Source organism: Ambystoma mexicanum, chromosome 9, assembly GCF_040938575.1.
Source record: "Ambystoma mexicanum isolate Mex_15411 chromosome 9, UKY_AmexF1_1, whole genome shotgun sequence".
In the NCBI taxonomy this organism is placed as follows: Eukaryota; Metazoa; Chordata; class Amphibia; order Caudata; family Ambystomatidae; genus Ambystoma; species Ambystoma mexicanum.
Window position 1 is genome coordinate 440,740,144 of NC_090931.1, and position 16,353 is coordinate 440,756,496.

At 45.4% G+C, this 16,353-nt stretch overlaps 1 protein-coding gene across 2 annotated transcripts in view; it reads right to left on the minus strand.

The window, feature by feature from the left end:
- The window catches only part of TMEM120A (transmembrane protein 120A), a 473,343-nt gene that overhangs the window by 148,506 nt on the left and 308,484 nt on the right, over positions 1-16,353 (minus strand). For both annotated transcript variants that reach the window (XM_069614937.1, XM_069614938.1), the window contains one exon: positions 2,514-2,578. In XM_069614937.1, coding sequence (XP_069471038.1) covers positions 2,514-2,578 — 65 coding nt within the window. The remainder of the gene's footprint in view (positions 1-2,513; positions 2,579-16,353) is intronic.

A 16,353-nucleotide genomic window follows, 5' to 3' on the forward strand; every position in this document is an offset into this window, starting at 1 on the left:
CCTGGGGTGGCATAGATCCTTGAACTAACACTGTGTGTCTGCCCTTGTCCTAATGGATAGAACAGGGTGTGCGCAGTGCTCCATTTCGCACACCACATTCAGAGTGTATTCTGGGATACTTTGCTTCCTGTTAAAGGTGTGTTCCCTAGCTGGCATAAGGTAGTGTGAAGTGGTAGGAGTAGGACAGACACAAAGGTGGCACATGTTGATTATCGAAGACTTTTATTCTCAAAATGAAAGGGGGCATGGGGGAGTTGGAGGAAATCCTAACTTTTCCCTACCAAGAGGAGTTTCCCTGCCTCAACAAAACTAACTAATGAAACTGTAGGTGTGAGAATGTCTAAATTAAAGTTCACGTCCTGTGTCCAAATCCTAACCTATCCCTCACAGCTCCTGCAGCCCGACCTTGCAGATGAAACACAAAAGTTCCAAAAAAGATGCAGAAAGTAAATAAAAGTTCCACTAGACCCAAGGGGTTGACTCCCTTTCTCCAGAATCTTTCCAAGGTAATTAAAGTTTGTTCCTAAGGCAGAGCCATCCTCCTAGGTACTGCCACAATGTAAAATAGCCTGGTTTTCTCCCAAGCAGCGCTGCGTTTTCTCTTTCTCAGTTACTGCAGGACTCAGACCCTGTTCTCAGTAACCCTCCTCTTGGCCCATTCCCCTGCCAAGTGGTTTACACCACGCTCTTGATTTCCCAAACCGGGTTCTCTGGTTTCACTTGCCACCATAGCCTTGGTTTACTTTCCTGCCAAGGTCTCTGAGTGTCAGTCAAACACGCAAACATCGTATTCATCTTTGATAGCACATGGGGAGCACTTTCTCAATAAGGGTTCCAGACCCCCTTCTCTGGTCAGATCACCATGTCTTTATCATCCAACCTCTCTCTCTATTACACAGAATCGATTTCCGCTCCTGACAAGGTCTGTGAACGTTATGCATTTCCCCAAAGTTTGTGTGCCCCCTTACAGAGGAACTTTTTTGATGCGTGTTTTTCTTTTCTGATGCGGGTTCCAGGCCCCTTTCTCTAGGTTATTTCGCATGTTCTCTTGCTTTTGCTTCACTTCTGCCCACAGCCCTGGTTTACTCTCTTGCCAAGGTCTATGCATTTCCCTTCTGTCTGCCAGTCGGGACATGTTTTTCTGATGTGGGTCCCAGGTCCCCTTTTCCTTGTCACCCTTTCCCGGTGAGTATTTCTCCTTTGTGTTTCTTGCCCCATGCGCTCGACTAGCCACCCTGATACCTGTAGGGGCTTGGCTGTCTGTCTCCAACGGTTCGCAGGTCTCCGAAGCGCTTTGCCAGTCTTTCCGTAGAGCGGGACCTTTCCCAGTCGCTCACAGGTTTCCTCTGCAGTCTGCCGGAGCATTGTGGACAGTGCAGCAGCTCTGGTTCCCAGCGGGTAGGTTTTCTCCTCTCCGGTTCTCTTCCCGCTACCTGACCCTTCCGTGGGTTTGCTTCCCTCTGGGACGCCATCAGCTTCTCTTACCTGTGAGTATGCACGGCTTCTGCCACACTCTCGGTCTGCATCGAGCAGAGAAGGTAGACACCATCGTTCTGTTATGCCGCTGTCTTTAAATGACAGCTGGCCAATCACATTACAGCAAAGGCTAGAGCATATGCCGGCATTCAAGTTGGTGATCTTCCTTACTCGTTGCCTTTTCCCCGCCCCAGTGGTTTCTATCTGAGATGTCTTATAAAACCATGTGGGGACATTGTGTATTAGGGAATGGAAGGGGCTTTGAGGGAAGGTGTGTGGGTTAAGGGGATAGTGCTTCTCCCAGGTTCACCACTGCTCTCAATGCGCCCCCCGCTTCCCATGATATCCTCTCACTGAGCACCATCCCAGGGGGATACTGGGGTAGCAGCCTCACCTCCCTGGCCTCATGGGAAGGGGCTCTCCCATCTGAAGCAGTGACGAGGCCCCGGATTTGTCATAGTACGCAGAAAAAAACGTGTTCTTGGAGCACGGGAATGCCCACAAAGCACAGCAATACTAAAATATTGTCAACATTTCCTCTGACTAGTTTTGTGCGCCATTACTGTCATATAGCACTTTTAGTAACAGTGCTGTACAGAATGGCAGGATACAAAGAACAGGGTAGCTGAGCATACCTTTCAGCAGCAATGCTAAGAGCTTCAAAGTTGAGTAAATGTATAAAATATATTCAATTTCACACTTTGTAAAGTTATCCTTTTCCAGTGAGTGCCACACATATGCTAGTGCCACCAGGCTAGCTGCAATGGTGTGAGCCATCACTACACTGAGATGGCCGTCATGCATGCATTTATTTGTACGTGCATGAGCTAAGCAGTGCCTAACATTTTCACCTACATACTCAATGTGAAGACTTACATTTTGAAAGATTTTAAATCAACTACATTTGTTAAATAAACAAAGCACACTCCTTAAAACAGCCAAAGGGGCATGCTTTATTTTTCTTGCTTATAAATAATACTGTGGCTGTGCAAAGTTAAAGCCAAATAAGTCATGATGGAAGTAACTTGCAAGCTCACCTGTCCAAAGAAAAGAAAAGGGAGAAGGAATGTCAGGCCTCGCCACATCCAGGACTGGAAACCCTCTGCAATGAAAGAGAATACTGTTAGATGCATTATTAGAATGGCTGAAGCGATATCACTCCTTCATAAACGTCCTACGATTACAAGCTACAGTAGGCCTACAAAAATGTACTCCTGCCTAAAAATCTTTGGACTCCTTACTGGAGATATTGTAGGTGACCCCCAAATAATGCCATGTGGCGAAGTTCATCCATATAGCGAAACAAATCCACTAAACGCACTTATAGGTTGCATGTAAACCCGGGAGAAAAAATAACACAAACCAGTCACCCTTATTAAGCCAAGGGAAAAGAGAACACTGACCGCTGAGCAAAAAGCTGCAGAGAGAAATAGCAATGAAGACAAAGATTGTGGCCTGAAAATAGCAGATGGTGGAAAGCTTTGGACACCAGGAACACATGACACAGAGTATGCAGCTGCTGGAACCTGGAGGAAAAAAGGCCAAGCGAGTGCTATGAGGAGGAGGCACTTTGGCTGTGGTGGGACAGGACCCAGACGGAAGACTGTACCCAAGACTGAACTGGAAGCAGTAGAGGACAAGACCAAGTGGAAGATACACCTCAGAAGAGAAAACACCTTGTGCCTGATACTGAATGTTGGATGAAGTAGTCAATGCACCAAACTATCCTACAAAGACATTGAGAGGAAAAAAAGCTCAGACGTATGGTAATTGTAGTCAAAGTACCAAAGTGTCCAAAAGATATTGTGAAAGAAAGCCCTGATGCTGCATTCTGGGAAAAGTAGAAAGTACAAGGTGTCCAAATGACATTTTGAGACTAAGATTGACGGTGCTGCATTCTAGGAAACAAAGATAAAGTCTCAAAGCTTCCATTAGACATGACCAGAGGAAGCCTGGCATTGCATTCTTGGAAACGCCATGAATTTTTCACCAAAAGACTTGGACCGGAAATGCTACTCTGACAACAATATTAAAGAAATTCCACTGTGACAAGTTAAAAATAAAACTTGCAAATACAATTTACAACAGGTTGTTGAGTGTATTTCACTGGTCTGCCATATAGAAAATTTCAAAAATAAATTGTATAGATAATCACAAGTGGGATCATCAAGACGTAGGGATTCATCCCAAAGAGTTAAAGAAGTGGATGTCGACAACCCCTACAAGGACTCATCACAAGTTGGGCTGTAGCCCTTAAATGCGGGGACAATGGTATTACCGCCGTTTAAGAGCTGGCCCTATCACAAGTTGGGGGCGCTAAATGGTCTGTTTTACTTCCAGCTTTATTTGGGAGGTGAAAATCCCATTTAGCGCCATGTTTTTGGCGGAATTGCTGCCGGCTGTGTTAGCGCCAAAAATGCCCCGTTGGATCCAATGGACCCAGTGGGGAAAAGGGAATTTACAGTCAAAGTCCAACCCGTGTTCCGGCGGTAATACGGCAGGACCGGTGGGCACTAACGCTATTACAGTTGGGCGGTATTACAACTGGGATACCACCCAACCGTTGATGAGGCCCTTAGACCTAAGACATCTTCATTTACATTTGTATCAAAGGACTAACAGCTTGTCTGCTTGGAGGTTTTGATCAAGACAGTGACAGAAAGGCAAATGCAGCTCCATCATAATCTTACCACTCAAGCCCAACAGGCAAACGCTGTAAAAAACTGATAAAGAGCAACCAGATCCAAGTTTTCAAACCAGCGCTACAAGTATATGGGGAATCACAGAATACAGCTGAAGGGAAACATCATGACACTTTACTCAGTTGCAAGAGGTTATCTAAACGTTCCTGTTTTAGTGCAGAAGTATTGCCAGTAAGAGGACCCCAATGTATTTTTTGAAAACTTTGAAGCAGTAGCCTGCACAGCAAGAACTCGTATAAACCTCAAAAAGAGCATGTTGGAGTGGTTTGGATTTAACCAGAAGACTAATACCATTCAAAACATCATGCAGTAAATCATTATGGAGAGAGTCCTTGATTCATTACCACAGGATATGCAGAGGTTGGTTAGGCAATACCAACACCTGAATCTAGATGAAGCAAAGGAATACCAGAAACTAGAGACAGGGAGCACAACTCGGATTAAGGGACTACAGAGACTAGTTAACCCCCTGAAATAGAAAACCAAATCCCTCCCAAGTTCTTGAGAAATAAAATGTATCTAGTTGTTGACCTGTGAGGGGGTTTCTCGCATGGAGCTCTAGGACATATTGCCGTAGGTTTTTCACACACAAGACTCGAAGAACCTACGGATGTTAACTTATCAGGAGCCTGCACATTTCACGTCAATGGTTTGCCAGCGGATGGACGCCCACAAAAAAAAGTGCACACAGGTGGCCACAGCCCCTACACCGTACTTATCCTGGGCCAGAAAGAAGCAGGTAAGTGGGTAAAGTGTATATGGCTTTGTACGGGTTAGTACCCATCGCAACTGTCAGCTAAGGAGAGCTGAATGGCATGGGGGACAGGACTGATGGGGATCAGACAAGTAAGGATGGCTCATGGGACGGAGGCAGTGAAACCCCCAGCAAAGTAAAATGGAGGAGGCAGTATTAGAGAAATAAGCCCACAGAAAGGAAATGGCAGTGTTTGAGAAGTGGTGTTCTGAGGGTAGCATGAATGAGAGGGAGGGAGAAATGGGTGACAATACAACATAGCACAGAGCTTACCAACAATACCCAAGAGCCCACAATATTGGTTACTGTTTGGTCTACGATGACTCATTATGAATATGATGAGCCAAAGAATCAGGTCCGACCAAAAGATCAATCAGGTGTGCATACCTTGTCTGTGTTAGGAAAGGTTTTATTTATGCTGCTTTTCCTCCATGAGACATCAGGGACTCCCTTCTTTCTGTTATTGTATTGAACCTTTTCTGACTATTGGAGGTAAGTGAAACCTTTTTGGTCCACTTACCTTTCTAAGCTCATCTTTTTGGGGGGCACTGGTCAGTCCCTATGACTATCAGTGCAGGTGAACTCTGTTCTCCATAGTAAAGTTCTTTGTTTATTTTTCATACACACATCACCTGTGAAGTGGGGTACGGACACTTTTTGTCCCTGTAACTTTGTTGTTCCCCTACTCTATGGTTACTAGCATAATGTGTCTAGGATGGGCTTGTGGCCGCAGATACTTTTATAGTGTTTGCTTTTTTATTGGCTGTGCACTTTTGCAGTTTACAGCTTAATGCCAATTAGAGTACCATATACTGAAATGGCAGTTCTACAAGATTTTCACCTGCCATTCATTTGGCGATATTGTTTTTTGACCTTACTCCTGCCCTGCAGTGGCTGGATTTTCCGTACATGGTAAGCCCTTTGCCGGGGAAAGCTCTACCTTTCGCCAGCAAAGGGTGGGATTTTGTCTGTTTTGGTATTTTGGGGCTAAGTCTGTCCGGTCACAGTTCACATCACTGTCAGGTGTGTCTGTTCCTGGGAGGATGCTGTGGCCAGAGGATGTCTAGGATTGAAAGCCACTGCTAGTTTGAACTGTGCAGATCTTTGGCAATGGTGGACTGGGGAGTAACTCCAGCCCAGATCCTAGATAAAAGGAGATTCCTGCCACCATACTTCAGATCATCGTTGGAGATAAGATCCCTATGTAGGAGAGCAGCTCGCTGAAGACCAAAAACTCGTTGTTGGAAGATCACCAGCACTGCTTTCATCACTTGCCCAACGAAGCCCTGCCTCAATGCAGATCCTCAAGAAGGCCTCCTTCAGTTTTTCGAACTCTTAACCGTTGGAAACGACCAGTCCTGACCCCTGCTTGAAGATCCAGCTGCTGGAACCGTTCCGAACAGTCGCAGAACCATTCTGTGGGCTAGCCAGACTTCTTCCTGGGCTACTTCGCTGCAATAGTCGCTGTCGCGTATGGAGCCTTGGGACTCAGCAGATCCTCAGCCTATGGAAGAAGACGCATTTCCCTGAAGTTGCAGCTCTTCACCAGGAAGAGGGGCCTTGCAGGACCAGTTTCTTTCTTCATGCCAAGAGGCTCACTTTCCGCCATGGTCTTTAAGTGGTCAACACTTCTTGCTCCTATGCCGCATGCACTGAATCCTCGGAGGTCGTTGCCGGAGTGGGGGTTCTTAAAGTTGGTGTGTCCGGAGTGTTCAATGGTCCAGAATCCAGTCCATCTGAGCATGGAAACGTGAACTAGCCAGGCCAAGAACCCAATGCTTGAAGTGACCTCGGCACCCACAACTCAGAGGCTTCCTCTAATGGATCCATGCCATAAATCCAGATGGGCCAGCGATTTCAGGAAATCCTATGTGGTCTTTGAGTGAATCAGAGTATAGGGGGTGAGTAAACATACCTGTGTTGGCTGCCGCCCTATCTCCAGAGACTTCTTTGGGCATGAAGTCCTAGCCCCATCTCTCCCTTGCCTAGCCCTGAATAGAGGTGTAATGGCCTGGAATCCTCTCCTGCCTGGGCAGTTGGATTGGGAGAGGGGCTTTCAATGACTGTCCTTGTTTTTATTGAACTTTGAACTTACTACTACTTAAGATGAAGCCATCACTTGTGCAACTTCCTAAAAGAGCCCCCCTACCTCCTGAAAAGACATTTTGGGACCTGCTGGGCCCCTGCCTTTCTACGTACTGAAGGACGTTTTAAGGTTAGTTCCTTAGTATACAGTTTGTATGGTGTTTGCGAACTTAGTTATTTCAAACCCATTAGTTCTCAAAGTATTGATTACTTGTCTGGTTCTATTTCTTTTTAATCGCTTGCTTAGCCACACTTACAGTATTTTGCAACCTGTCTTTAAATGTATTTAAAAGAGAAATGCCAGTGCACTTAGCAGAACACATCAAGGTGAATGTGTATATAATAGCAGTGAATGGTTTAGTGCATTGCTAACCTGCGGTTTTAATTGCTAGGAACTTGTTTTAAGGCCTAAATAAATAACTCTATTTGTATCCATGCTACCTATCGTGTTTTAAGAGTGCACTATGTGTGCTTAAGTGAACCCTTCACCACTCATGCCTTCCTAAGTCTAAGCCTTGCTATTCAGTCACACTACCGGGTTTGGATAGACATTAGTGGTGGCCCCTGTTCATTGGAATCGGTTGACCTCTCAGAATCTGCCTACACGGCTTATTTATTTTCATTTGTATAAGCGCGCAAAGCTCGGGGGCATTTAGGTGCTGGTTGCAGCAATATTGAGTACAGTTCCATAGAATTAGTTGAAAAGATGGGTCTTTCGGCGTTTATGGAAAGTGAGATAGGATGGCCAGAGCATAAGTGCAGGGGTAAGTTGTTCCAGAGGATGGCTGCTACGGTTGGGAAGCTAGAGCCACTGAATCTAGGTTTGAACAGACAGTGACTCTGGGCAGATCTAAGCTGTCTAGATGATGTATGAGGAACCATTTTCTTGGTTAAGCAAGGTGGGACATTGTTAGATAGACATTTATGCACAGTTGAGAGGATTTTGAGCTTAATGCTCTCTCTGACTGGGAGCCAATGTATAGATTTCCAAACTTCGGAGATGTAGTCAAATTTACTTGGGTCCAGAGCTGCCGGTAGGGCACTGTTTTGTATGACCTGGAGCTTGTTTATGTCAGGTGGACTTCAAAGCAAGGCATTACAATAATCCAACTTTGAACAGGGTTGGGCGATGGTGAGGAGGTTACCAGATGATGGGAACGGATTTCTGTGTCGTATCAATTTGGTGGTGTACGCTGCAGAAGAGGTGATGTGGCTGATTTGGCTTGACATGCTTAGCGGGGCACCAAGGTAGACTCCCAAAGTCTTTACAGCTGATGAAACTGGGATTTGTATTACCATCAATTGTGAAGAACATGAAGGCTGGGTCGAAACGCGCTAGGCTGGATGGTGTCCCAACTATGAGGAGCTCTGTGTTTTCGTTGTTCGTAGATTTTGTTTACGCACTCAGAGTCCTGGTTATAGTCAACCCAAAGGGGATGAAGATCTGGGTAAAGTCGGCATAGTTTGTGAAGGGGATACCTAGTGTGTCAAGGTGGTCAAATAAAGGTTTGGTGTAAATGTTGTACAAGTTGGGGGAGACACATGAACACTGGGGCACACCACAGGATATAGGAATGGGGGTGGCTGACGCTTCGTCAGAGAACACTCTGGAGGTTCTGTTGGCCAGGAAGGATGCAACCCAGTTGGCTGCTTCAAAGAAGAAGCCTGCAACCTTCGTGAGGTGGCGACAGAAGGTTTGGTGGTTGACTAAGTCGAAGACTGCTAATAGGTCCAGGAGGAGAAGGAGAGAGTGTTCCTGCTTCATTGGTCCCATCAAGCTGATTCTTCAAGTCAAGGAGTGCTATTTAAGTCCCATGGCGGGGGTCGGAAGATGGACTGGCGCAGACTAAGGATATGGCAAGTTTCCAGGAAAGCTTGGATTTGGGTCTAAGCTACTTTGTCAATGATTCCCAGGAGGAGGGGCACTGTAGTGATGGGTCTATGGTTGGTGTGGATAGCGGGTTCCAGAGAGGATTTCTTGAAGAAGGGGGGGTCGGGGAGATCCACGACTATTTAAGGCAGGTCGGGATGGTACTGGATTTGAATGAAGAGTTGATAATGGCGGTGATGAGCGGTTTCAGAGGTATGCACATTCGTTTACCAGAGTGGCTAGGCAGATATCACCCATCCAGCGGGATGGTTTGAGGCCTACGATAATAGTAGTTAGGCCAGACTATGGGTGTCGGATTGTTCTGGGTATGACCTGACCACCTTGATGGATAACTGGCGAGTTTGGTTTTAATTTTATCCTGAAGTTGTGTGACTATGTGTTAGGGTTTCTTACATTTTGTTGCACCAAGTGGTGTTTTTGTGACGTTAGAGAGAGTAGTGATGGGGGATTCTAATTCTCTTAAAATGGAGAACAGTTCTCGGGTGTTCAAAGCAGCTTCAGTAATTCTCATGTTATAAGTAGTAACTTTAGAAGAGTGGATTGTTTTCGTGTAACCTTTTACTGTACTGCGATGGATAGTGCTGGGCCAGATGTAGGAGTGAGTCAGGTTTCAGTGATGGCGAGGATGTCAGTGTTGTTGGATGTGATGAGGTCATGGATGTCCATAGCGTGGGCAACAATGGACTTAGCGTTGATCAGGATGTAAGAGTGTTGAGGAAGGTGGACAGGCAGTGGATGGAGTGAGGTTGGTAACTGTTTGCATGGCACGGGGTGGTGTGAGATCAGGAAGGTGGCACTGGGTTATGGTGTAATAACGGAGGAAGAAGCTTCAGGTCTGGAGGTCCCAGGGGTAGGCTAGGTGAGCAGTGGCAGTACGATGAGTCCGACTTGAGAGATGAGCATGTCGGATAGCGCCTGAGCATGGCGTGGTGAGTGTAGGTGTCTGTGTTGTGCTGAGGCATGTGTTGGTTATGTGTTCAGTGGTGGGTTCTCTCGGCATCAAGGAGGGAGCTTTAATACTCATTCCCTGATACGCAGACAAGCACTGTGCTGGATCGAGGGAGCAGTGGTTGTATTGGTGTGTTTGTCATAAGGTGGTTCTTGCACTGTGGCATGGAGGTTAGGCAGTGTGGCATGAACATGAGTGGTGGCACTCCTGGGGCCTGACCATCTTGCGCCACAAGGAAGGAAATGGGTTGGGGGGGATTGCAGGGGTGCTTGGTACTCTTGTCTGGCAATGAATGTGGCTCTGCAAAGCAGGAATGCCATCAAGGGGTGTGCTGCTAGGTGCCATATGGGGAATGTCCCCTAATGGTTGAATGTGGTGTTGCGAGGGAGCAATGGTAAAGATGTCAGGTGAGGCAGTGCTAAAGCTCCGAGAGGCGGCGCTCACAGGAGTTTGGGGTTACTGGTTCAGGGACGGCAGGAAGGATGTAGGACGCACCTCCACCAGGAGGGTGATGAATTGTGGGATTTTGCAAGACAGTGTTGGGCATGACGGTCTGGCTGTCTTGTCGGGCAGGTGGAGTACTCGTAGGAATGTATCCTCCTACTTCGATCCGGCTGTTTCCAATGGGATGGGGCATCTGGAACGTGTGGATGAAGGCTGTATGAGGCGGGCCTTGGCTGGGTAATGGAGCCTGTGAAAGCAGTTCTAGGAGGGGAGAGGAGGAAGAGGGTAGGTCTGATAGGATAGTTTCAGGGGGGCAATTGATTACATAAGAGCATCATGGCGGTACAGAAGACGCCGCAAGCAAGTTGCATATAGACTCTTCTTACCTTCAGATGGAATAGGTTTGAGTGATTGCGTCAGGGATCCATTATGTGCGCTTGCGTGTCTTATGGAGAGTTCATGCTGCAGATTGCGCCATGCGTCCAGTGCGGCTGGGCAGGGGTCCATGCGGCTGTTGCTGTACAGGAATGGACAAGAAGAGACAGGAAACTAAGGCCTTAAATGCGGCCGGCTTTGCCTGCCGGCTCAGGGCTCCGCAGGCCATTCTATTGGTCGGAACGGACTGTGGCGCTTCTGGTGCCTACTCTAACAGGAGGGAGCTGCTGAATGGTGTTGGCTCCGGCTCCAGTGCGTTGCCCATTTTATCAAGGAGGAACTGTTCCAGTTCTGCACACAAAGTGTTGGGGGACCATGGATTCTGAAAATCCAACTTAAGTCTGTATGGCCAATTTGTTCCAAAATGATGAGGCCAGGGACAAAGAGGAAGAAAACCGGAATGTCTTTAATATACATTGATAAAGTGAAGGGTGAGGTGGTAATGCGCTTAACACCATAACAGTAAGGCACAGTGATAAAATTGTTGATGCTTTAATTGAGACAGGAAGAGCCGACACGTGTTTCGACACACGTCGTCCTCAAGGCTGGGTAATTTTTGTATACACAAAACCAAAAGCAAATTGTCACGTAACAAAACAGAATTGAATATGGTCAAAGACATCAAAAATTATTGACAAATGAAGATATAGATCCAAAATAATACAACAAACAGTATTGAAGGTCATACATATTGCATATGAAAAATAATTGTTTCACATAATAAAGAGAAAACCACAACATATGAGGTGTTGTTTGGACACAATGAAGCAACAAAAAATATATACATTGAAAAAGATATATATATATATATATATATATATATATTAGCATGCCATGTACCCGGGTTGGAGAGTGGAGCAAGGGAAGCGAAGACAGTTGCAGGGATAAGGAAACAATATAATAAAACAAAAGAAATATAATGAATAATGGTGTATACGGTTGTGTAACCCTCAAGTATAATATCGTATGTTAGGAGCTTACTGAAGATATGCATCATGAAATATATAGTGGGGGGTAGCTGAAGAAGCCCCATATGGTGCACAGATCACCGGAACCACCACTCGTGCAAAGCAAGCACCAATCACCTTTATAGCAGTAATGTTAATGGCTACAAAAACACTAAAATCAAATAGATAACCCTTCAAAGTCAGGTGGAACAAAAGGCGTGGACAGAACCGCCCCAAATCCAGTGTTGTCATACGAGATTTTATTAATTGCAAGACTACCTACGTGGTCTATGTCATCATTTGTATCTGTGGGAGATTGTACGTGGGCAGCACAATCCGCCAGCTTCGAATTCGAATAAGAGCACATTTGTCCAGTCTCAGAATGCCGGAACCTAAATTACCTTTGGCCATTCACTGGCAATTGGAACACCAGTTGGACCATATCTCCGATTTGCGTTTCATCGGATTGAAGAAAAATACCGGTACCGGTAAACCCTTACCGCCATCCGTGTAATGAGGCCCTATATCTTGATTTGTCAATAATTGTTGATGTCTTTGACCATATTCAATTCTGTTTTGTTACGTGACAATTTGCTTTTGGTTTTGTGTATGCAAAAATTACCCAGCCTTGAGGACGACCTGTGTCGAAACACGTGTCTGCTGTTCCTGTCTCAATTAAAGCATCAACAATTTTATCACTGTGCCTTACTGTTATGGTGTTAAGCGCATTACCACCTCACCCTTCACTTTATCAGTTTTCAGTACCAGCCACGGTGGACTGGCTGGTGCAGGTGGTTTTGCTGCTTGCACTACAATTTGCATTACGATACCCTAGCACAATCAGTGACCACTAGCGCACAGACCTTTGGTTGCAAACCCACAGTCCTGTCTTTCTTTAGTGTACATGTTTGTGGCATAAAAAAAGAAAAAGAAAGCCAAAGTGAACATAGGCAGCAGACAAATACCCCCTCGCATCAGATTTAGTAGTCCCCAGGAGTTAAGCAAAGGATCCATAGTTGGAATTAATTGTGTACATGGGACCAGGAAATGTATCCCAGAGTGGAAGTCATCCTGCTGGTAAAAGGCCTGCAAGGAATGTAGCAGCGATACGCCAGTTAACACAACCTCTTCTTCTGGGTGCTGACTACTGAAGTTCAAACAACTACGGACCATGTGGAAAGGAAAGCTTTAAGTTCAAACCAGTGAAGCAACTATCTTGAAAGATCAAGAGTAAGGACATCAATAAGCCCCATGTGTTACAAGTTATTGGTCTTTCAGGGAACTGACTTGAGGAATGGTCTGACAAAGAAATCGAAGATGGAGGACAGAAAATGTATGGATTTTCCAACCAGAGATGATGTGATAGAGGCCAGAAGCAGAGAAAGTTGGAGAATGGGAAGGAGCCAGAGACCAATAGAGCAATATTAGCAGCAAGAACAGGCCATGGCAATCCCCTCCACTGGGGTTAAATCATGAGAGGTATGAGAATTGAAAGCCACACATCAGATGGGGATAGGCTGTGGAGAATTGGCAGAGGTCACACAAAAAAGGAAAATCAAGCCTGGAGGTGAGCAGCCCAGGGTGCTGTGGGCATGATGCACTCTGACTGGTGGGACTGGACCAGACAGCCTAGGTTGTTAGAGGTGATCTCAGACCTGGAAGTTGCCCAACAAAGAAGACACAGTTTCCTAGACAAAGACGAAAAACCCAACAAACCAGGTTGGAGTTCACACACAGATCCTACCAAAAACAGTGCCTTCAAGAAAGTAACAGGGACCCCAAACAAGGGATTGGATTTGATAATTTGAAAGATATCATCTCACGCTTCACCACTCCCTTAATTTCCTCAGAGGAGATGCTGAAATTCTGGTTGGGGTTATGTGATGAATCAGCTTTATCAGCTGTAACACATGTCTATAGGCGAGTGACAAATTACCATATCAGACCAAAACATCCATATATTGCCTGTATTCAACATATAGGAGCTGGATAGGAAATAAGATCTTTTTCTTCTGATGTAATACATAATTTCCTTGTATAGCACAACTTCTGACATTTCGGCTGCCATTTGGCAATGCGTGCATGGAGGCTAAGTGTGATCATCCTGAGAACTACGTTTAACCAATTGTAAAGTGGAGAAATCAGAGACCATAGACAGAAGGAACATGGGGCATGTTGAAAACAAAAAAACAAATCATTTGTAAAGAATATAGATACCAAAAAAATCAGGAGGTGAGATCCTACAAACACACAATGTGGTTCTGAACATATGAATTTATTTCAACAACACAAGTTTATACTTTAGTTAGTTTACACAACTTTCGATAAGCACGAAAGCTCAAGAACAACAGACAGGAGTGATTGTATATGGTGGAAATACAAGGTAAGTATCAACCTCTTTGATGTTGAGGTACCTAAGAGCACAGACACATTTGACAATTTGAAAGACCTATATTTAAACAGAGTGCACCCGAGACAGAAAGTGGTCCAGGGTGTGGTTAACACAGGGTGTACACAACATTATCTACAAGACATACACAAAGAAGGGTTTTTGTAGTTGTGTCACGAAGAATCGACACAGGTGTGTTTTGGCCATGGAAGGCTTGATTGTAGCCCGGTTTTTATTGGCCTTCATCAGGATAAACACCAGTAATAGTGCTGTCTGTAATATCTGTGGATAGATAAGGGTTTGTAAGGATCTTGGGAAATAATTGCGTCATTTATTATTTAATAAATAAAGGAATAAATAAAGGCTTAGTGGTGCCGTATCGAAACACAGCTTACCTGCTGCTATGAAAGCAGTGGTGATGCTGTATATAGCTAATCCTTGGATTGTTGCTGGATGGTTGGTGCAGTAACGCACTTAGAAAAAAAAACGTGGGTGCCTGATGTATTGATATGTGTCACGATTCCCGTGGCTTGAGAAGGGCCTGGAAAGGTCCCTTGTCTGGGGAAACAAATTGGGGAAAATGGAGGAATCTGCCAAAACGTTCAGAGCTTAAGTGAGGGTGTTAGTGACCCTAGTCAATCGCAATTGCTGGATGGAGAGCCCATTCAGCAAGTGGATTTTGTGGTGGGTGTCGTGGAGAGTCCAGAAAGACGATATTGTATCCAGACGGGTGCCTAGAGGACTAATCCAGTCGTTTTTTTTGTTTTAGTTATTTATTTTTTTAAAGTTCCAGGGCGGATGTTGTGTAATGATGGGGCACCTATCTATACACAATCACCCCAGAACGTGTGGACAATGCGGTTTAAGTGAAATGGCTAAGTGTTGCTGACCGCTCGCCGCTGTTCCAGATACTTCAGTGCGGTTGTTGCCCGGGGTCGTGGTAGCCATGGGAATACACCTGTTAACCATTATTCACGTGTAGAGAAGGACTGGTAGTGCGTCTGTGGTTCGCTATTTTTCTCAGGGGACTGAGTGGTGCTATAATCATAGATAATATGTACATCCCAGACCAATAAATAAAATACAACGTAGTTCGTGAGCGTGCCTACTTGGTAGCCATTGTATAGTGCAGACGGAAGAATTCATGGTCGTCGAAGTACTCCTGGTGATGGAAGTGTGGCGAAATGAACTAATCAGGAGTGCTCCGGCTTCTAAACAAGATAAAGAGCGTCTAGATACATATTTGCTGGATTTTGAAAAACTTACTGCGAGCCGAGAAAAGCGTGCGTCGTCTGGGGATCCACAGCCTCAAATGGTTTCTGTGACGTGGGTTAGACACGCCTGCTGATAAACTGGTCCCTGTGTGATGTAGGGGCCAATGGCACAGGGGGTGGTATGCTCGGACCAATCGGCGTGGTCCATGAGGTCAAGAATCAAGGCACCCAATCAGAGGCGTACCGCGAATGGAAAGTGAAAGCGGTCGCCTGGGTGATAGCAAACTACTGGGAGCGCTGGGAAACTTGGGACATGTGGTCCCGGGTCTGCAATGTACATGTCTGTTGATGTTGCAAAACCAAACCATTGTGGTAAAACGTGGTTGGGCCATGTTGTGTCTATAACAAACTTGAAAAGGAACAACACGCATGGCGTGTGTAGAAAGCAGAGGCCGAAACCGTGAACAAACAAACACGGGGAGCTAGTCACAATGCATATGCTCACAGTTGTATTTAAATGGTTTTGCAATGCTGGTAGACTTTAGACCATACAGTTGAGTCACACAACTTTACTAGAGACATTTTGCCATGTTGTGTCTATGAAACACTTGACAGGGAACAACAGGCATGGCGTGTGTAGAATACAGAGGTCAAACCCGTGAGAAAAACACACACGGGGAGCTTATCACAATGTATATGCTCACAGTTGTATTTAAGTGATTTTGCAATGCTGGTAGACCTAAGTCCTTACAGTTTAGTGACACAAATTTACTAGAAACATTTCTTTTGACAAAACTTCCAACAACACGAAAAATGTGTGTGTCTCAATGCTAGTAGATCTAGTACAACCAGTTTGGTGGCATGAGTTAATAAAACACTTCTTTACACAACAATACATGTATCTGGTCGTGTGTTAATTCCAAAGAGAACAAGAGAAATGCATGTGTCCCAAGCGACTGTGCTGGAAGATGGAGACATTCTTAGTTAAATCCAGGGTACTGGGTGGTAGCTGTTTGCGAGAGCAATGTCTGTGGAGCCATGTTAGGTAAGCCTTGCCTGTATGGTGT